The sequence below is a fragment of the Propithecus coquereli genome, unplaced genomic scaffold (assembly GCF_000956105.1).
Source record: "Propithecus coquereli isolate 6110/MARCELLA unplaced genomic scaffold, Pcoq_1.0 Scaffold42, whole genome shotgun sequence".
NCBI lineage: Eukaryota > Metazoa > Chordata > Mammalia > Primates > Indriidae > Propithecus > Propithecus coquereli.
In genome coordinates, this window is record NW_012149952.1 from 6,294,125 (window position 1) to 6,315,807 (window position 21,683).

The 21,683-nt window shown below is 45.9% G+C and overlaps 1 protein-coding gene across 1 annotated transcript; it reads left to right on the forward strand.

Moving 5' to 3' along the window:
* Positions 1-2: 2 nt before the first annotated feature.
* On the forward strand, positions 3-10,167 carry RAB33A (RAB33A, member RAS oncogene family). The gene is made up of 2 exons (XM_012653306.1): positions 3-628; positions 9,582-10,167. Exons 1-2 carry the CDS (start codon positions 371-373, stop codon positions 10,035-10,037), a joined length of 714 nt encoding a protein of 237 aa, XP_012508760.1. The 5' UTR covers positions 3-370; the 3' UTR covers positions 10,038-10,167.
* The last annotated feature ends 11,516 nt before the right edge of the window (positions 10,168-21,683 follow it).

The window sequence follows — 21,683 nt, forward strand, 5'->3', positions numbered from 1 at the left end:
GGCAGGGCAGGGTCTAGGCAAAGGCGCGACGGCGGCTTGAGGAGCGTCCGGTCCGAGGGCACACATAGGCAGAACGAGGCTTGCGGCTTGCCCATCTCCTCCATCTCTTCTCCTCTCCCTGGCTTTTGTGTCGGTGCTTCGGAGCTGCAAGGAGGGTGCGCTGGAGGAGGAGGAGGGGGCCCGGGTGAGAGGCACCCCCTCCACGCGCGCGCGCACACGCTGCGGGCGCACGCACACGCGGGCGGACACACTCACAGACAGGCACGCACACACACGCACAAAGCTCGCTCGCCTCGAGCGCACAACCGTGGCCGTTTTCTTTGTGTGGAGCCCTTGAGGGGGGTTGGGGCCCCGGTCCGGTCCCGGGGAGATGGCGCAGCCCATCCTGGGCCATGGGAGCCTGCAGCCCGCCTCAGCCGCTGGCCTGGCGTCCCTGGAGCTCGACCCGTCGCTGGACCAGTATGTGCAGATTCGCATCTTCAAAATCATCGTGATTGGGGACTCCAACGTGGGCAAGACCTGCCTGACCTTCCGCTTCTGCGGGGGTACCTTCCCGGACAAGACTGAAGCCACCATCGGCGTGGACTTCAGGGAGAAGACCGTGGAAATCGAGGGCGAGAAGATCAAGGTAATCCAGATGGTCAGGTCCGGGAAGGGAGGGACCTGGGAGGGGGCCTCGCCTGAGGCACAGCTCTAATGGTTGTAATCCTCCAGCTCGTGGCTGGTCTCCTCTTGCTGAGCCCAAGACCCTGGGCACCTCCTCACCCCGTTTTGCCTCTCCCAGTCACCACATCCCCACTTCAACCAATTTTTAGGGCAGGAGGGAGTGGTTGCATTCTTACCCTTTGCCCCTGCCTGACAGCTTCTGCCAGGGAAAGCATGTTTGATCCCATCCCTGACACCCCCCCCCCACCCCCAGCGAAGCAGCGGCACCTGTGGGCAGAGGGAGGCATGAGGCATCTCTCAGTCCTAGTCTGTGGGATGGATCCCAAAGCACTTTACACATCTTGAGGTCTCTCTTCTACCTCTTGGGTGCCAATAGGCTGCAAAAACCCACTTTGGCTAAGCCAAAGGCATTAGACGGGAGGAAAGGATGGAAATCCATGGAAAATGAAATCTGTTTTATTTTAAATTGCAGTTTATAGTTAAGGGCTGAGTTGGGATGGGGGTGGAGTGGGGTGGTTCTGGCACAAAGCCATGAGCCCTTCTAAAGAAATTGAGACAGGGTCACCTGCTGGTCCTTCATAATAGACAAAACTTGTTGTTTTGGAACAGGCCCCCTCAAATGATATCTTTTTACTTGTCTAGGGTACCTAATGAATGAACTGCCCATTACTCATTCTGCTGGTATTGTCTTCAGGAGGCCTTTGCAAAAAATGCAGAGCAGCTTAACTGAGGGCCCAGGGAAATGCCTTGGTCCTCCCCTCCCCCATTAGTTTATAAAATAGGTTAACTACAAATATTGTTATGTGACCATTTGTGCTCACCTTTAGTTCACAAAAGGCAGAAACTCGATAGGACAGGAATATGTCAATTTGCAGGGAATGGTGGGAGGGAGGACGTGGCAAGGGCAACTTCAAGTGTCAGGGGAGCAGAAGGGGGCAGGATTATGGGGAGAAAAGCACGTATAATAAAGGCACTGGGTACAGTGAAGTCCAGCTCTTCTAGACTCACGGTTGGCCTTTTCCTGAGCCTATGGTTGGACCCTAGACAGAGTCAGGGTGAAGGTAAACCTCCCTCTTGTTGGTCAAACAGCAAAAGTGACCACAAGGCCCCTCTTCTGAGTGATATGCAGAGAAGGGCTGAGTAACTGGGGAGATTGATGAAACACTCCAAACTGTGCAAGACTCCTGACTGCTTGATTATGAAAATGAACGTGTTTTAAAATGGCTTCAGAAACTGGGCCAAGGCACTAGATGTCAGGAAGACAGACAGCTCAGTACTGATAAGGGAGAGCCCCAGGGTCAGGAAGATAGAGGATCACTTTGAAATTGTGATCTTTTTGGCCCCTTGCAGAAATGGTACATTTCCCTTTAAAGTTAAATAAAGTAGGTCTCTGTTGCTGTCCTCTCCTAGGGTTCTTATGTTGACATTTGCTTGGTTAAGACTTCCTCTAGTGTATCTAGCTTCTTTAATGTAAGGCTGTAAGATTCCGGAATTTCTAAAATATGCCTTTTTTAGCCAAAGTAGAAATATATTTATGGATGAGTTCATAAACCCTCAAAAACCTTAAAGTTTTATGCTATCATTTGTTTAAAATCAAGTGGTACAGTGAGTGAAAGAGTTCCTTGGATTTAAAAGGGAGGAAATAAATCCATCTGAAATTCAGATGGAGGAAAAAGGAAGCGCTGGGGAGTCTACAGGAGGAGGGGGAAGAAGAGTGAGGGGAGAGAATAGGAAGCTAGAAAGTAAGGAATGGGAGGTGAAAATGAGGGGAAGAGTCGCCACCCAATGGCCTTGGGAGAATTTGTAAACCTTTCCTTCCCTTCTAACACCTCTGTACTTAGCCAAACTGGGTTTTACAGTCTCTGCCAAAGATTCCAGACTTTTTCCCAGAGGACAGAGCCTGTGACAGTGTGACTCACTAGAAACAGAACTCAGCACAACACCACGTGCAGATAAGTGCTTAATAAAGGCTTTTTTGGGAAGATGATATTTTCAAGAGGACAAAGCCTTGTGACACTGCTCATGGAGGGGCCCTCTGAGGGCAGATTCTGAAGGAACTCAGAGTGGAACGTGGGAGTGGGGAGATGGTGACCTTGCCTCTTGTAAAGCTGCTGCAACCTCAGGGCCAGAACTGACAGGCAAGAGACCGGCATGTCCATGGGAAGGTGGCAGAGCCTGGCAGCTAGCACGTGATCTACACAGGAGATTTGGCCCCATACTCGGGCTGGCCTGGAGTTTCTCAAGGAACAAGTGCCAAAGCCATGCTAGGAGGTGACTGCCAAGGGCTCCCCCCTTTGGGAGAGAAAGAAAAATCCAGTGTGACAGGCTGAGGTAGCCCTAGACCACAGCCAGCAATAGAAGGTTGTTGGGCAATAAAATAGCAGCTCTCACAGGAGAGTGGTAGAGAGGTCTCAGTCTGCTCTTCTCAGTCCAAGAGTAGGGTGTGGCCTCTTCTGGGCTTCCTCCTGTGTCCTAAGGTGGCATACACATTAACCTGTGCTGGGTGACGGCTATTTGGTATAGTTGGGGCCACACTCTTAATTATCAGGGCCACCCCAGGGGATTGAGGCCCCATTTGGTGTCTCCAACCACTATGTCCCCCACCCTCACCCCATCACAATATTTACAATCCAATGTTTCTTGGTTAATATGAACATCAAGAAAAGCCTCCAATGAGTAGGCAATAATAACAGCAACTTCTATTACTATTTATTTAATAAACAAAGAGCCCGGGTAGGACACTTTACATGTGTTACCTTATTTGACCCTCACATCAGCCCTATGAAATCAGTACTGTTACCATTCTCATTTTATAGATAAGGAGACTGAGGTTGAGAGAGATGAAATAACTTGCCCAATGGCACATGGATCCAAGCTTTGGTCTTTGACCCTTGAGCCCAAGCATTTCCCCACCTCATTATTCTGCCTTCCTTGTGACAGGGTCAGGATTCCAACTTAGATTCAGAGCCCATGACCTTTACCATTGCACTCCACCCGAGGGGGCAACAGACAGCCCCCTGGACTGGGTTGAGTGCACAGAGGGGGGTAGAATGCCAGGCAGCCAGTCTTGTAGGCCAGGGGACACAGGGTTATAGCGTGAGGACCCAGGAGCCTTTAAGATGTCTCCTTCAACTGCATCTAGAACACACTTGAAACCACCTGGGTTTCACTTTTTGCACCTTGTCTGTCTCATCTTGGCTGTGAGAATCAGAGAATGTTCAGAGATAGAAGAGATCTTAGAGATTCTCTAATCCAACATCCTTCTTTTACAGATAGAAAACTGAGGCTCAGAGAGGGAAAGTGACTTACCCAAGATCACACAGGTCCAGGCCTAGAACTCAGGTCTCCTAACTCCCTTTCTGGTGCTCTTTCATGCATTATGCTTTCTGGCTTAAAAGAGCACATAAATCTCTACTCCAGGCTAGCTCCATGGTTCATCCAACCCATGAGGTTACCTGTGATACGGACACAGAGTGACATATATGGGAAAGCTGACAGTCTTTCCTGACATCAGCCTAGGAAGGGTGGAGGCATCCCCCAACCCCCAAAGGATGGGTGGAGTTTCCCTTAATGACCATTACGTGTCTGTCACCTACAGATTTAGCTCAATCTATTGAGTCTGTCTCAGTCTAAAAGCATTGGAAAATGTCGAGTAGGGGTGTGTGTGTTGGAGCGGAGTAGGTAGTAGAGGGTAGGCTCAGAAACTAAATTTTGAACCATTCTTTGTAAATTCTCACGGAAGCTGCCCTCCTGTCTAGTTTGGTTCCTCCCACAGGCTGGGTACTCCCTCTGCCTCAGCCCTCAGGACCAGACAAACCGCAGGTCAGCCGTGCCTGTGGGCAGGTGCGGCTCAGGACTGTGGATTTCTGTTCCTCTGCTCATCACTGTGATAAAACACCTTCCTGTGTTACATTATCGAGTGGATGGAAGCTGAGCTAAGTGTTCCTCAGAAGCTGCCCGCAGTCAGAATGACATCATGTCTTCCGTAGGGCTTCTGAGCTTCCATTTTCTGCCAGTTAGCTTAATGGTTAATTATCCATCAGTGTGTGTTTCTCTGTCTCCTTTGCTGCCTCTCTTTCTATGTGTTGAGTTTCTCTTTGTCTCTGTCCTCCTTTGCCATTCTCTGTGTCAGCTTTGTGTATGGATCTTAGTTGCAGATGGGACGGTCCAGCTAGTTGAAAACAGATTTCTTTTAAACTTTTCCCATCATCCACTCAGGCATGCTCCAAAGGTTGCAGATGTATTTGTCTCCCTTTTTGCACTTCTACCCTCCCCCATCAGCCTCCAACAAAAGGACATTCATGCCTCATCTATAGAAAGATGCCAGATATGTTCCCTAGGGAATAGAAAGACCCATGTCAGCTAAGAGCACGTGCAGGGGTTGGGGCCTTGCTGAAGCTCGCTCAGGCAGGGATAGCCCCAGAAAAATGGTTCAAAGGGCTAGATGTATCTTTGGCAGCTCCCCACACTGTCCTCCCTCCACCCTCCTTCAGCACCCCATCACTATGGGCCTGTCCCCAGCCTCCCATGGCATGTTGCCGGCATTGCTCTCTCCTCCCCCTCCCCACAGGACTGCCCTCGCCTTGGCTCTGTCTCACCTTCGAGAAGCCAAGCTCTCTGTGCTTTCCAGGATGAGAACCAATGGATCTAAGGAACAGTGCTAACAGGAGACAGCTTGATGGGCTTTCTGAGATGACAGCAACACCTAATATTTGCAGAGCACTTGACTTTTTGCAAACACCCTTTCTCATGTGTGATTTCATTGGATCATCCTGGCAACTGTGGGAACATCAAATTCCCATTATAGAGATGAGGAAAGTGAGGCTCAGTTCAGGGAGGTTAAAGGACTTGCCTGGTCATTTACTCAGCTACTAAGGGGAGGAACAGGGATGCTGCCTTTCCAACAGCACCCACTCAAGTCATTATCCATCTAGACTTAATGGTGCAGGTTTCAGGCCTGGGAGGAGAGGAGAGTGTATGTTATAAGGAGTGTGTGTACTTACAGGGAATGCTAATCCTCACCGCATCCTTAACACGATTGCTCTTGTTAGCTTCTCTTTCCAGATGAGGACACTTAAGATAGAGAAAGTAATTTACCCAAGGACACCTAACTAGGACATGAGTTAGGCTGAGATTTGCACCCAAGTTGGTTTGACTCCACTATATCCTGCTGGCCCTCTGAGAGAAAAGAGGATCAGAGGAGTGTGTATGTGACCAAGGGGCAGTCAGCACCCTTGTCTGCTGTACGGCTGCAGTGCCCACGGCAAGGGAGGAAAGGGTGAAAGAAGAGCCGGCTGCAAAAGGAGATGCTTTCACTGCCTTGCGGGAGCAAGGGCTGGGTGTTTATGAGGATGCTGAGAAGAACAGGAACACCGAACCCTCAAATAAAATGAGATCGTTTCATGTGTCCAGTGAGCCTGACTGCTATGCTATTCCTTTCTGATGGCTCTGAGGCCACACCACTGGGTCTTCTATTTTCTGCTGTGAGCAGCCTGCTTCCTGGCTCCCCTCTCAACACAGGGCTGCAAAGAACTCAGGGTGGGGTTTATAAAGAGCTGGAATGGGAGCATTGCCTACAGTTTAAATTCTGAGCCTCCAAATAAAAGCTTTGAGGCTTCGGATCACGTTGGGAAGGCAGAGGAGGTTCCAGCAGAGAGGGCCCTCCCCACAGTTCCGGCAACTTGGGTGGTGTACAGGATTATGAAGCCAAAGAAAAACCAAACGGCCAACCTTACTCAGCCTCAAACACCTCACACACTCCCACCCGTGTTCCTGCTAGTGGCAGGTATTTTTAGAGTCCTGAGCTCATGGTGTTAAAGCATCTGCCACATGCCTGAGGGCTGGTAGGGATTCAGCCTTACTCAGAGGCAAGAGGCAAGAGTTAAGACTGGGAGGTGGGGCGGGCCGTGGTGGGAGCGGGGATCATGTGCCAAGTGGTGATGATATTCTCGGCCTATACCTGCTCTCTTCTCACCGACCTCCATCCCTCTCCTGGCCTGTTCTCCCCCTCTTCCTGTTCAGAACAACAGAGATGTGGAAGAAATGAAAATGTGTTATGTCTCTGCTTGCATAAGCAAATCAGCCTTCAAGGACTTATGTTTTTCTGTGCAACCAGAGTCAGACGTTCTCTCTGAAATCGCCTTAGCAGATGCCTAGGATGCCAGGCTGCTTGTAGTTTTGGTGGCTCAGTCCAATCCTGCCTTTTGATAATGCTGTTAATGACGATGATGATGACAATCAAAGACTGCTTACCGTTTAGCTGGACGGACACCAGGAGCACTGATGAAACAATTAGAAAACACATAAATATATTCTAAGTGGTATGATACAGACTCAAAGTGTACTAGAAATTCCTAAGAAAAGACGATTGAAGAGAAGTTGGAGAAGGTTTGAGGAAGAAGGTGGAAGTATAAGCCAAACCTTGAAGAATGGGTGCAGGGCAATGAGGGGGCAGCCAATTCGATGGGGAAGGGTGGACCAGCAGGACCAGATGTGCACAGGAGGGAGCAAGCGAGGTGGAGCTGAGTAGTCTGAAACCAGGTTGGGAGGGGTCAAATTATGGCAGGCAGAAAATTTTCCATTTGATGCCCCGTGCAGTAGAGGGCTATAGTAATTTTCTGAAGAGGAGAATGACACGAGGATACAAGCAAGGATTTAGGAAGGCCAGTTTGAGAGCAGTATTCAGGAGGCACTGAATCCAAAAGACTTTGCTGTAGTCCAGGAGTGAGGAAAGGAGGGTCTGGCTGAGGGACATGAACACTGAAATAGAAGAAGGGGCAAATCCAAAGGTCGTGCCAAAGGAACTTAAAGGCCATGTCGATAGAGGAGATGCAGGAGAGGCTGGACAATGAAAACTAATGTTTAGAATGATGACTCTGGGGCCCTGTAAGATCTTCACTCAGCTGAGAGATTCAATTATATTTACTAGATTATACTTACTGACTGCTAACTCCAAATAAAGGCTATACTCCGTTTTAAGAGCCGTAGTAGTCAATTAGTGGCCATAATCAAATTTTCTTTGATAACCGAGAATTGTATAGGGCCTTGGGACCTTCGTTCTGAGCATGAATTTCCCTTGTCGAAGGCATTGGCTGTATAAACGGTAATAGATTAGGCTGGATGTGTGTTGACTCCAGAGTATCCCCTGGGAGTTGTATCTTTGCATATGTTACTGATATCAGCAGTTTTTCTTCAAAATTTGGCCTTTATCCCAAAAGCTGAGACGCAGAAGAAAAATCCAGTGAGTTAAATGACCTTCTACATAACAAAAAAGTGAACTTAAAAATAAATTGAGCTAGAAGGTGAGATTTTAACACTAACTTTATTTTCTTTAAAAAGTAATGCAGGCCCGGAGTGGTGGCTCATGCCTGCACACCTAGCACTCTAGTAGGCCAAGGCGGGAGGATCGTTTGAGCTCAGGAGTTCAAGACCAGCCTGAGCAAGAGCGAGACCCCGTCTCTATTAAAAATGGAAAGAAATTAGCTGGACAACTAAAAATATATAGAAAAAATTAGCCAGGCATGGTGGCGCATGCCTGTAGTCCCAGCTACTTGGGAGGCTGAGGCAGGAGGATTGCTTGATCCCAGGAGTTGGAGGTTGCTGTGAGCTAGGCTGATGCCACGGCACTCTAGCCCGGGTGACAGAGTGAGACTCTGTCTCAAAAAAAAAAGTAATGCAAAAAAAAAAAAAATAATGCAAAAAAAAACCCCAACCCAAAACAAAGTAATGCATGCTTTTAGCAGAAAAGTTAGAAAGTGCAAAAAAAAGAAGAAAATAAATATCACCTATAGTCCCATTGCACATAAATAACCATTAATGTTCTGATATATACACTTCCAGTCTTTGCATATGTCTATGTTTAGTGCTTTTAAAAAATTGGGACCATAGCATATGAAAAATTTTGTATCCTGCTTTTTTCACCTACACGTATTTTGTAAGCATTTCCTTTATCATTTAGTCTTCCTTATCATTTAGTTTTCCTTTATCATTTAGTCAAACATTATTTTTAATGGCTGCAATAATAGCCCATTGTCTATGCACCTTAGCTATTCCTCTTCTGAGGAGTGTTTAGGTTGTTTCCCATTTTATAAAAAGTCTAAATAATATTGTGATTAAGATCTTTGTACAGAATTTTGACCACATCCCTGCTGTTTCTTTTCTTGAACTCGAACTCCTGGTGTCAAGTGATCCTCCCACCTCAGCCTCCCAAAGTACTAGGATTACAGGTGTGAGCCACTGCACCCAGCCTCTGCTATTTCTTTTGTATAGATTTCTGGAAGTGGGACTACAGGCTCTAAGAGTTGTAAACATTTTTAAAGTTCTTGATAATATTGCCAAATTGCCCTCCAGAAAAGTTGACCAATTTACATTTCCAGTTTTTCAACTAAAAACCTCAAGATTTTCAGTGAACACAAATTCTGAAACTTCTCTGTAGGCTTTGATAAGTCTATCCTGCTAATCTGTCAAAAAAACCACTTCCTGTGTCAGGGCTTGTAACCTCATTTTTTTTTTTTTTTTGAGACAGAGTCTCACTCTGTCGCCGTGGATAGAGTGCAGTGGTGTCATCATAGCTCACAGCAACCTCAAATTCCTGAGGCAGGATCCTCCTGCCTCAGCCTTCCGAGTAGCTGGGACTACAGGCACGTGCCACAATGCCCGGCTAATTTTTCTATTTTAGTAGAGACTAATTTTTGTATTTTTAGTAGAGACGAGGTCTCACTCTTGCTCAGACTGGTCTTGAACTCCTGGCCCAAGCAATCCTCCTGCCTTGGCCTCCCAGAGTGCTAGGATTATAGGCGTGAGCCACTGCACCCGGCCAGTGTAACTTCACTTTTATAATGCTATAGAACCATGTTTTCTCCTATCTATTCATGTTTCCTTTTCTGACTCCACATATGGGTTTTTATCTCTTCCAGGTTCAGGTGTGGGACACAGCAGGTCAGGAACGTTTCCGCAAAAGCATGGTCGAGCATTACTACCGCAATGTGCATGCTGTGGTCTTTGTCTATGACGTCACCAAGATGACATCCTTCACCAACCTCAAAATGTGGATCCAAGAATGCAATGGGCATGCTGTGCCCCCACTAGTCCCAAAAGTGCTTGTGGGCAACAAGTGTGACTTGAGGGAACAGATCCAGGTGCCCTCCAACTTAGCCCTGAAATTTGCTGATGCCCACAACATGCTCTTGTTTGAAACATCAGCCAAGGACCCCAAAGAGAGCCAGAACGTGGAGTCAATTTTCATGTGCCTGGCTTGCCGATTGAAGGCCCAGAAATCCCTGTTGTATCGTGACACTGAGAGGCAGCAGGGGAAGGTGCAGAAACTGGAGTTCCCACAGGAAGCTAACAGTAAAGCTTCCTGTCCTTGTTGAAACCAAATGGTGTAAATACAAGATAAATTATCACTGGAGTTTTTTCTTTCTCTTGTTTTCGTGCCTGCATAACGCTGACACCTGCTTGTTTCCATACAAATTGATATCAAAATAAAATTTGTATAGATTATCAATGAGTTTTTGTCTTGCTTTCCTCCAAGAAGACATTTCTGATTGTGATGAGAGGAAGAGGCAGCCTACCCTCCTAGAGTGATGAACCTGTGCCAAGCCATACTGCCTACCAGCTTCCTATGCTTCCTGACACGCTCATCGTTTGAGTCACTTCTTCAGGACTAATTAATTCTCTCACTCACTATCATCAGTGGGCAGAAACGTCTGGTGGGGATAGGACATGGGCCAGATATGTTTTTCTAGAGAGCCAACGCAGATGGAGGGATAGAGAAGTCTTGAAAGGAGATATGGACTCAATCAGTACTTCCTGGGTTCCCTAGATGTGTGCCTTGGATGCTGAGATAGGTTGCTCTTCCCTATTTTCCAAAGGTTAACAATAAAAGGTATAGGTTGCCCGGTGGGCCCAGTTGCTTCCAGAATAGTTAGAGCCTGCTTCTCATTTGTCACCAGGCAGTCTCGGACACCAAGAGCATTCTGCCGCACCCTGCCCTGTCTTGGATGGGGCAGGGCTCAAGCTAACAAATATCTATTATGTCCTCAGACCTTTGCTGGGTGCTGTGGAAGAAACACACCAAGAGAACACATCGCCTATGTTCAAAGACCCCATGATCTAGAGGCAGGAGCAATGTACATGCTGAATCTACTTGTGAACAAAAATTAGATAATGATGTCACCAAGTGTGAAGTTGTGCCATGGGAATTGAGAGCATTATATATTCAATATCAAGGAGGGCTCACAGAAAAATAATTGGACTTATTTTGTATGTTGAATAAAGTACAGCACTTGGATTGGCAAAGAGGAAAGGAGTGGGCAAAAGTAGGGAGGCAGGAATGACCTTGGGGGTTGGACAGGAAGAGAACTGGGAGTCTGGCCTAAGGAGAGCTGAGCAGCGCTAGCGGGGAGCTGAGGTTGGGGAGGGCCGGCACAGCAGGCGGAACAGTTCGTACTTGCTTTTGGAGCCAGTGGGAGTTTTGGTGGTTTCCCAGCAGGAGAATCCTACAGTTATTTCTTATAGATCTGGTCCTATTGATGTGAAAGCCCCTTGTCCAGTTGTTAAAGTAACTAAAAGCAGCTAGAAAGGCCTATCTACAATAGATTTCTTTGCTTGAGGGGTGCTCCTTTAGGGGGCTCTCTTGTTGGAATCCTGCTGTAAGATAGTCCCGGGTGGACAGCTCCTGAGCACTTTCCTCTGTTAGGCGTATGCAGCTCTGCTCCCAGACAGCAAAGGGTAACACACACCAGATGTGCTTCCCACCCAAAGAGGCTGTCTGGTCCTGCCTGGCTCGTCACTATAGCCCTCTCCACCCCACCCCATCTCCATCTGGCCTCAGGCTCAGCCCAGCCCCCAGTCTGGTTCTCATCACTTGGCTTCTACCTGGATCCTAGTATTTGCAACCTGCTTGGTACTCCAGTTAGAGCTGCTTTTCTTACCAGTTGTCCCCACCCAATGCCTGGCCCCTGAATCTCACCCAAGGGGCTGCGGTCCTGCTGTCTGTGGATGCGCTGCTTGCTGAAACCCTGATTGCTATGATTCTCTCAGATGGAATACCCCATGACCTTGTCTCAGACTCCAAATGCTGACTCCTTGCCCAGGACACAATCTGTTGTGGCGCCTTTTGGCTCCTGTGACCTGGCTGCAGGTCTGGGCCACCACTCAGTGACTGCAGGTGCACTTGTCTCTCGTAATGAGTGCATTTCAGTGGGTCCCAGCCCCTCTTGATCAGGGCCGCTTTCTGCTGTTAACAGGGCCAAGATGACAGTGTTCTGAGTGTTACGTACCCCCTAACCAAGACTGCCTCTTCTTAGACCTGGGTTGCCTCTGACACCTTTCAGGCAGTAAACAAACCTTTACTGAGCACCCACTATGTGCCACTGTTCTAAGTCCTGGGGATACATAGGTGAACAAATAAAATCCTGCTCTCATAAAGCAGACAGACACTAAAGAAGAAATGAGATACCTAAATGAGCTCATTTGAGAGAGAGTGACAAGGAATCTGAGGGCCATAAAACAGGGTAAATGAATGGAAAGTAAGAGAGATTGGGGAGGACAACGTATTAGCTAGAGTGGTCACGAAAGGCATCTATGAAGAGATACCGTTTGAGCTTAGGACTGAAGGAAGAAAAGCAACCAGTTGTGAGATCAGGGCGAGGAAAACCCCAAGTGGAAGAAATAGCGAATGCCAAGGTCCTGAGGCAGGTGACAGGTTGGCGTGTTTGAGGGACAGAAAGGAGGCCAGTGTGGCTGGAATAGAGTGAGCAAGGGAGAGACTAGTGGGAGATGAGGTAGAGAAGTAGGTAAGGCCAGGTCTACCATGACTAGGAGTTTGGGTTTTATTTAAGTGCAGTGGGAAGCCAGTGGATTTTAGCACCATCTAGACTCAGTAACCTTTAGAATGATTCAGCAGGCTTGCTGACCTGCAAGAAGGAAAAGCCAGGTGGGTGCACTGGCTCACGTCTGTAATTCCAGCACTTTGGGAGACTGAGGTGACAGGATGCCTTGAGGCCAGGAGTTCGAGACCAGCCTAGGCAACACAGCGAGACTCCATCTCTACAAAAAAAAAAAAAAAAAAAAAATTAGCCAGGCACGGCGGTGCACACCTGTAGTCCTAGCTGCTCAGGAGACTGAGGCAGGGTGATTGCTTGAGTCCAGGAGTTTGAAGCTGCAGTGAGCTATGACCGTGCCACTGTACTCCAACCTGGGTGACAGAGACCCCCATCTCTTAAAAAAATAAAAAGGAAATCCTCCACTTTTTCTTAGCTCCTCTGAGACAGACAGCTACTGCTTCCTGGGTGACTCCTGAGTGTGGGCCTCAGCACTGCCACTTCCATGCTGGCTGGTCCCCACCTTAAAACCAGACTTGACACTCCCACTAGACTGTCATCTTTTGGCCTTGTCAAGGTTCTGATAGTTTTGCTGCAAATAGCAGGCACTCACCAGTCCTACCTGCTTCTATCCTCTGTGCCTTACCTGCCTGAACTTGTCCCACCCCACAGTATGAGACTGTTCTCCCTCAGCCACCTGGGGACAGCCGAGAAGTCCTGGGGGTCCCCACTGTGGTCCCAGGAATCCTGAGAATCTCCAGGCTCCACCCAGATCTTCTCTTAGTTGCTTGCAGGAGTCCCCAGTTCCCCTCCCAGGGGGCGGGATGCAGGGGAAGGTGGTATACTAATATGGAGCCAGGACATTTCAATAGGACCTCAGCATTGCTAGTAAGATCCCTTTCGCAGCCCCAGAACTGATTGCTGGCAACAGCAGGGTTGCAGAGGGTGCTCAGGCCTCCCTCAAATTGAGGGAGAAGATTTGGGAATGGGCTGGACCCAGAGCATACCCAGTGGAAGGGAACCCAGAAGGCCAGAGAACCATGAGACCCTTGTTGCCCTGAGGGTGGTGAGGAGTGGAGGGCTTCAAAGGAAGAAGAGTGCTTCCAGGCTCCTCATTTGGCCTCACCATGTCTCTGGAACTATCCCTGCTTATTGCTGTCTCTCTTCTACAGTGCCCCTTCACTCTCTAGACCTGTGTCCTGGGGTCTTCACCTGTGCTACAGAGACAGGACCTGGAGAAATAACTTCTAACATTTGCATGTCTACCATGCTCCAGGCGCCATGCTTAAACACTTTACATTTATTCACTATCTCATTTAATACTCCTTTAACCCTATGGGGTAGGGATAATGATTTCCATTTTATGGACAAGAACATGGATGCACTGATTTAGTGACTTGTCCAAGGTAGTGAGTGATGAAATGAGATCTGTCTCACTTCAAGTTTAGGCTTTTTCTACAATGTTATATTGTCCTTCCAGCGAATTCCAAGCTCCTGCAGGGGGTAGGGGGGACAGGTTTACCCCAGCCAGTCTCCCTGACTCACAGGGGTTTGGCCGGCAGGCCATTCAACATACAGGAGGCATCTGGGACATTCCTCCCTGAATAGGATGCCCTGGACTGGTTACTTCCAAGAAGCCCAATTGGCTGACAGAAGTGTTGGCTCTGGGAGTCCAAAGGAGTCCCTAAAATGTCCCTGCCTTGGATAATCGTTGGGAACCGCACAGCCAGCTGGACTGCACTGCTGAGCCTTTGGGGCTGTAGGATCTTTTCACTGCCCCCTACCCCCCTGCACTATCCCTTCCCCCAATGTCTGCTCATCTGCTCAGGGCCCCAGAGCCAGCCTGTGGACTATCTCAGCAGGGTCCTCCAGTCAGAGAGCCCAGGACCAGGTGCTGCTCTGCTCACCACCACCTCGAGCAGTGGCGGGGAGGGATACCCAGCCCAGAGTAGCTGCAGCAGCCCACCCCCCCGAGGGAAGCTGACTGCAGCCAACCCTGAGTGCGTGTTGGGGGTGGGGGAGGGCGTGGAGGTGTGCTGAGAGCTCCCTTGAAGGCAAGGCTCGGCTTCTCCTGCAATTTTGACCAGCAGATGCAGAGAGAGGCCAGTATGTATTCTCTTGTAACACCTGAGGGGACAGAGTTGCCACTTTACCTTAAAGAGGCCCCCTCTACCTGCCATCCCTCAACATCTCACTGAAAGGGTCCTTGCTCCCTCTGAGATCCCTTGAAGATCCCAGCATGATACAAATGGAGCGGCCACATGGGCCAAAATCTTGTTTGGATTCCAAGTCCTCTTGACTTCCATGTCCCTAAGGGCTGCTGCTGGGGCAGCAGGACTGAGATGGGGGTCCCACAGATTCCCCTAGATTAGTGGTTCCCAAATACTGGTTCATAGCTGACTGCATAAAATCAGTGGGGGACTTGTTAAAGTATAGATTCCTGGGGCACCAACCCCAAATGCTCTGGTCAAGTAGATCCGAGAGTGGGCCCAGGAATTTGTAGTGTTAAAATGTCCACAGGTGATTCTGATGTGCCTCCAGGCCCCCGCGTGTGTGTGTGCATGTGTGTGGCTGCTCCTAGACTTCCTGATGAGTTCTAAAATCAGAATCTACTTTTCCTGAGCCAGAGCTTCAAAACCAGCTACGTGAACCCCAGGGTGATCTCGTTAACTAGGGAACACGGCCTGGTGAGGCAGATCCTTTCAGGCTCTAAACTGTTTCTAAAGGAAACTGTCCCAGTTATACCCAATGCCCTTGGGCTGTTCGCCTGAAACTAGCAGGCAAGAGCCTCTTAACTTTAAGAGACTACTGAAGACTAATCCTGACTATAAACACCTCCACACCGAGTACCACTCTGGACGCAAGGCACAAGATGAGATTGATAATACAATAAAGAGATTGCATGTCTGCCATGCGCCTCCTGCTGGTAAGACTAGTGAAGGCAAGAGGCAGGAAAGTGTTTACCAGGAGTTTTTCTGACCAGTACTGACCATTTCCTGGGATGGACACCCAAAAGGAGGGAGCTAATCCTGGCCCCAATTTGAGCACTTAGACACCTGGAACTAGAGAGGTTACTCTTATAAAAGGGAATGGGCTGAGGAGGGTGCTCTGAAGTTAACCTCTGCCAAATCACTAAGGCTTAACTCTCCTAAGGGAAGTCTGTGAACCGTGGTAAGAGCTACTAGCCTGGCAGCAGGGAGGGAGAGAGGGGAGACATTGAGAAACACCGTACCTGCCCAGGGAGGTAGATTTTGAAGTTAGGTAGGTAAGTGGCCTGGGTGGTCTTAAGAGAGACCACTGGGGGCACAGAGAGATTTCCGCTAAACCATCATGTAGTTGAACTAGAATGAGAAATGGACTTCGCGACCTGATCTGACTTTCTGGGTGGTGCTTCATCTCTTCCCCAGTGATAAAGTAAGTATTGTGACCCTCTGAATTTAAAGTACTGGAGGAAGTACTTTCAAGTACAAGCATGGATAAGAAACCTGACTTGAGCCTTACCCCTCAATCCCAGGTGGAAACCCTGATGCTTCATATAAAGGAGAGGGACCCCCCCATATTATTTTTCTGCCTGTCCTTTCAGGGAGATCATTACATGGAAAAGATAGCATTGGACCACACCTAGTTTTCAGCCTCTATGCCTTTGACTGAAATAATGACAAATATTAATGGTAGCTAACATTTATTGAGTACATACTGAGTACTACTGAGTACTATGTGCTTAACATGGACTGTTACGCTTAATCTCACAATAGCCTGAAGCACAGAATGATCAAAGCATCTTGCCCAGGGCCACACAACTGCCAAGCATTGGAGCATGGCAGATCCCAGATCTGCCTAACTGCATAGCCCGAAGCACAGTGCTAACTTCTCTTATCCTTCTCTATTTCTTTCAAGCTGAGAGGAGGATGTGCTCTTGGCCTCGAAGTTAATGATCCCATCCCTGATTCATTTAGGATTAAGTAGTAGATTAGATGCAAGTTGATGCTAGATGCCAGGGCTTTAAGTGGTGAAAGCATTAAGTGAGGCTTAGGCCCAGAACCTGGGGGGAAGGCCCGAGTGGGCACCTGAGGATCAAACTATCCTCCCAAGAGGGGAGGGCAAGGCTTGGGGATAGAAAGCTTAGAAACAGGCTGGCTTGAACAACTGGAACTTAAAAAAAAAAAGGTATTTTGGAGGAGTTTCTTGCACCATTTCAGAGATGGGAAGAGATGACCTCTAAGGACCTTTTCAGTTCTCCATCACCATGAACAACAAAAACAGTGACTGTGCACAAGTTTCTATGGCCATAGCCATGTTAAGCCAGCTATGAAGATAATGAAGTTTTAGGCTTCTGAAGAAGGATTCCTTACTTTTCTACAGATAAGAAGTCAGCTTCCATTAAAGAAAATGTTCTGATTTGACTAAAACCAGAGTAGGGAAAATGGTGCTTCTATAATGTGAACAATGTACTTCCTGATACCACTTATTTTCAGAATGACAAGTATTTCGGTTTCCTCAACTGTGAAATGGGATTGAAAATCATCTTTATAGGATTTTTTTTGAAGATTTAAATAAAATAACATGTGAAATATAATTGATGGACAGACATATATATATATATATATATATATATATATATATAATACTTTATTCAATTTCCCTGATATAAAGTGCACTAGGAAGAAATGAAAATGGAAGATCATTCAGGTATTTCCCAATCATTTAGTTTTAAAAATAAAGCTGTGTAGGCTGGGTGCAGTGGCTTACACCTGTAATCCCAGCACTTCGGGAGGCTGATACAAAAGGATTACTTGAGGCCAGGAGTTTGAGATCAACCTGGGCAATATAGCAAGACCCCATCTCTAAAAAAAAAAAAGTAAAAACAACAAAAAAAATGAAGCTATGTTGAATATATCCTTCTTTTAAATTATTCAGAACTGAGGTAGCCTGACCACAAAGCCACTTGGAGTCATTAAGAGAACTAAATCAACTTTTAAAATCACTTCAAATTGTGGCCTTTAAGACATTTGATTCAATCAATAAGACAGACAACTGGTTAAGTAGCCTAGTCTTCCAAGCCTGAGGTATCTGATTTACCAAGAATTCTTATGCTCTGGGGCTCTGCAGATTTGCTAGATAGAAATATCCCATTCTATTCCCAAAGTTTTTACAAAGAAAAACTTGTCTAGCTTAAAATTTTCCTTCTATATTATAATGAATCTATTTAGGTAGATATACTGGAGAAGATGGAGGAGGGGAAAAAATGGAGATGAGGGGCAAACAGACAGAAAAGAGCAATTCCAAGATTGAGTGACAATAACCCTAGTCTGAGAAAGCCAGGTATTTTAAAAAATCATTTTAAAATCCTACAAAAGGAAAGGACACTTTACTACTGCTATTTACAATTACATGCTTTTATACAATTAATAGTACTGGATAAGTAGCCAAGATTTCATTGATTCAAAATTCATTTCTTTCTGGAAACAAATTCCTAGTAATAAACAAATTTCTCTTAAAGAAGGGATTCTCTAAGCATAAAAGGAATGCTTTCCTTCAAATCAGATAGGATTATGTACTAGTTTTCAACAAGGCAGTATCATTTCACAGCCTTTAGACAGAAAAAGCGAGAGCTACACTCATTTCTGGCATTAGAGAATTATACCACATGTAACTAAAGCACTGTGATAAGACGTCAACCACCCAGCAGTTTGAAGGAATGTACTGCAAGACCTGGGAACTATGAGCCAAAGTTACAAATAACCACCATGTTGATGGATTGCCACCAAAACTGTCAATGGATTCCACTGATGTGTAGTTTCCAAGGTCTCTTTTCAGCAGCAGTGGCAGTAGTGACAGTAGTAACAGCAGCCACAGAAATAACAGCAATAACAGCTGGAATAGCAGTAGGGGCAGGAGTAACATCAGCATCAGCACAAAAAGTGTCTACTTTTTGTCATGCCTGTGCCAAGTTTTATTCACATATATAGGATAATATACAGACAAGTCCCCGAGATATAATAGTTTGACTTACAATTTTTTGACTTTATAATGGTGCACAAGTGATACACACTCAGTAGAAACTGTACTTCAAATTTTGAATTTTGATACTTTCCTGGGATAGTGATATGTGGTAGGAGACTCCCTTGTGATGCTGAGTGGTGGCAGCAAGCCGCAGCTCCCAGGAGGCCATGCAATCACAAGAGTAAAAAACTAATACACAACAATGTACTGTGTTGCCAAATGAGTTTGCCCACCTGTAGGCTAATGTGTTTTGAGCATGTTTAAGGTAGGTTAGGCTAAGCTATGATGTCTGGTAGGTTAGGTGTATTAAATGCATTTTCAACTTACTATATCTTCAGCTTATAGATGGGTATATCAAACGCAACCCCATCTTAAGTTGAGGAACACTTGCATATATATATTCCTTACAGCAACCTTACAAGGAAATTATCATTACATAGCTTTCACTGATGAGGAAGCTGAGCCTGGACAAATGCAGGTAATTTACCCAAGGCTATACAGCTGGTTAGATACAAAGCCAGGATTTAAACCTAGGACTGTATTATTCTGAGGCTGCACTCTCTTCACCCACTGTACATCACAGTGGTATGGATAAACAAATATTTTTCAGATACAAGATCATATTGTCAGCAAAGAGTTGATAGTTTGGCCTCCTCTTTTCCGATGTGGATACCCTTAATATTCTTCTCTTGCCTGATTGCCCTGGCTAGGACTTCCAGCACTATGTTGAATAGGAGTGCTGACAGTGGGCATCCTTGTCTTGTTTCAGTTCTTAGGGGGAATGCTTTCAACTTTTCCCCATTCAGTATGATGTTTTTCAGGGTGGAGGATTAAAAACAGTAGAAGAAATGCACAGTAACCTCTCCAAGTCTGTTGACAACAGTAAGCATTTCCAGGTGGTCAAATAGCAAAGTGACTGGAGTGAGGCTACAGAAGGGTCTGAAAATCAGAGAAGTGAGGTGTATGAGTACAAGGTGAACCACGGTGTGGTCAAGCATAAGGTGGTATAATTTAGGGAAAATACCCCAATACTATTTATAAAAGACAATTGCCTAAAATTGACTAAAATGATCCTAGGAGAATTCATAGATGTTCTCTAAAAATGGAAGTCTGGTGAGCTTGAGACATCAAACTCTAATGGTATTCCTACCTTTAGTACTATGTGCTTCAACAGTGACTTTCAAGAAAGACATACTGGGTTAGGAAAAGAGTTAATGAAAATGACCGTGAAAGTGATGTGGATGATGAAATGAAAAATTGGGTGAAGATTAGAGCCCTTTCTGAACAAAATGAAGACAGAAATAAAGTCAAGAAAGGTAGTAACAGACTAACAACAATATTAACAATGTTGACTTAACACTCCTGTGTGCCAATCACTGTTCTAAGTGGCATATACTCATACTGTATTAACTTGCCTCAACTCTATGAGTAGATGCTGTTACTTGCTTTTTATAAATGAGGAAACTAAGGCACAGAGCCCAAAGTCACCTACATCTAGAGTCACTGACAGGGCAGGAACTCCAACCTAGGCAGTCTGCTGCAAAGCCTGGGCTCTTAACCACCACTCTACTGCACTGTCCCTGTAAGGGTACTGTGGAGTTGGGTATTGAATCTCAAATATTGTAATCCCAGTATCAGGAAGATCTCTTGAAGCTGTTTAAGCAAGAAGTAAAACTTTACAGAGTAAGACACTCTTTAATATATAATAGGCTAAAAACAGTAATAGTTCCAAGAAAAGTAGGCAAGTGGGTAGATTAATAAACTAGGCATAATGAGTTATAGAGAGAAGCTAGACATAATTAAGATAGTCTGAAGGTTCTTGAGTTTGAAATCATATAAAGTGACCATACCCTCCAACACAAATAACTGGTCTGTCCCAGTTATGTATTTCTTAGATTTTACAAATATAACAATGAACATATAATTTTTCCTGATATAATTTCTAAAAATATGAAAATGAATATCGCTAGCCTTCAGTTACATAGTCTACAAGTGATTCATGAACATGAATGAAACGTCTACAAGTTCATCTTAGTCAACACACTCACCCAACTACTTTATATTTATCAATTCAGAAATTCCGATTATTGATTATACTTGATTAGCATTCTCCACACTATTCTATGGAGATTAACATCAAGAAGTTACTAAGTATGGGGGGGATTTTCCAGGGTCAAATAAGTGCCCTTTGAATTTGCCCTTAGAGAATCATAGACCACATGTAGCATGAAAAATCCATAATAAAGAACTTTATTTAACTTTAACCCAGCATTTCCTAAATTTCACCATTTGACCTTTATTTTGCAGATCATTTCTAAATTATGGACATTAGTTCTAGACCTAGACACCTTTTTTTACAGAAATGGACGAGCATTACTTTTATTATAGAAGAGTACATGTACAGAGTTAACCGTGCCTAGAAGTAATTGGGACATTTCATTTTCTCAATGTCAAAAGAGTCCCGGTTTCCAATGTTGCAGATAGTGGTTATGTGGCATTCTCTTGTTTCCTCCAACTTTATTGAGATGAAACTAACAAATAAAAATTGTATATTTAAAGTGCACAATGTGGTGTTTTGAGATACACACACACACACACACACACACACACACACACGTGAAATGATTACTATTCTGAATTCGTTTTCTCGTAAGAAAAAATTGTAAGTGATGTTTAGGTATAACCAAAATAGAATCACAAAATCCAAGAACTGTAGAACAAGTTAACACCCATGTTTTACAAATAGGGCACTCAAGGTTTCAAGAACTCAGCAATTGCCTTGGTGTTCTTCTCTCATCACTGGTCTCCACCACTGATTCCTTCTCGTCTCCCTCATCTCTTGTTCTCGGAATGCTCCAGAGCTCAGTCTGTGGACCTTGTCTTTCCTCTACCCCTATTCTATCCCTTGGTGATCTCATACAGTCTTGTGACTTTTAAAAAAATAAATGTTATCGGGCCGGGCGCGGTGGCTCACGCCTGTAATCTTAGCTCTCTGGGAGGCCGAGGCGGGCGGATTGTTTGAGCTCAGGAGTTCAAAACCAGCCTGAGCAAAAGCGAGACCCCGTCTCTACTAAAAATAGAAAGAAATGAATTGGACAACTAAAAATATATAGAAAAAACTAGCCGGGCATGGTGGCGCATGCCTGTAGTCCCAGCTACTCGGGAGGCTGAGGCAGGAGGATCACTTGA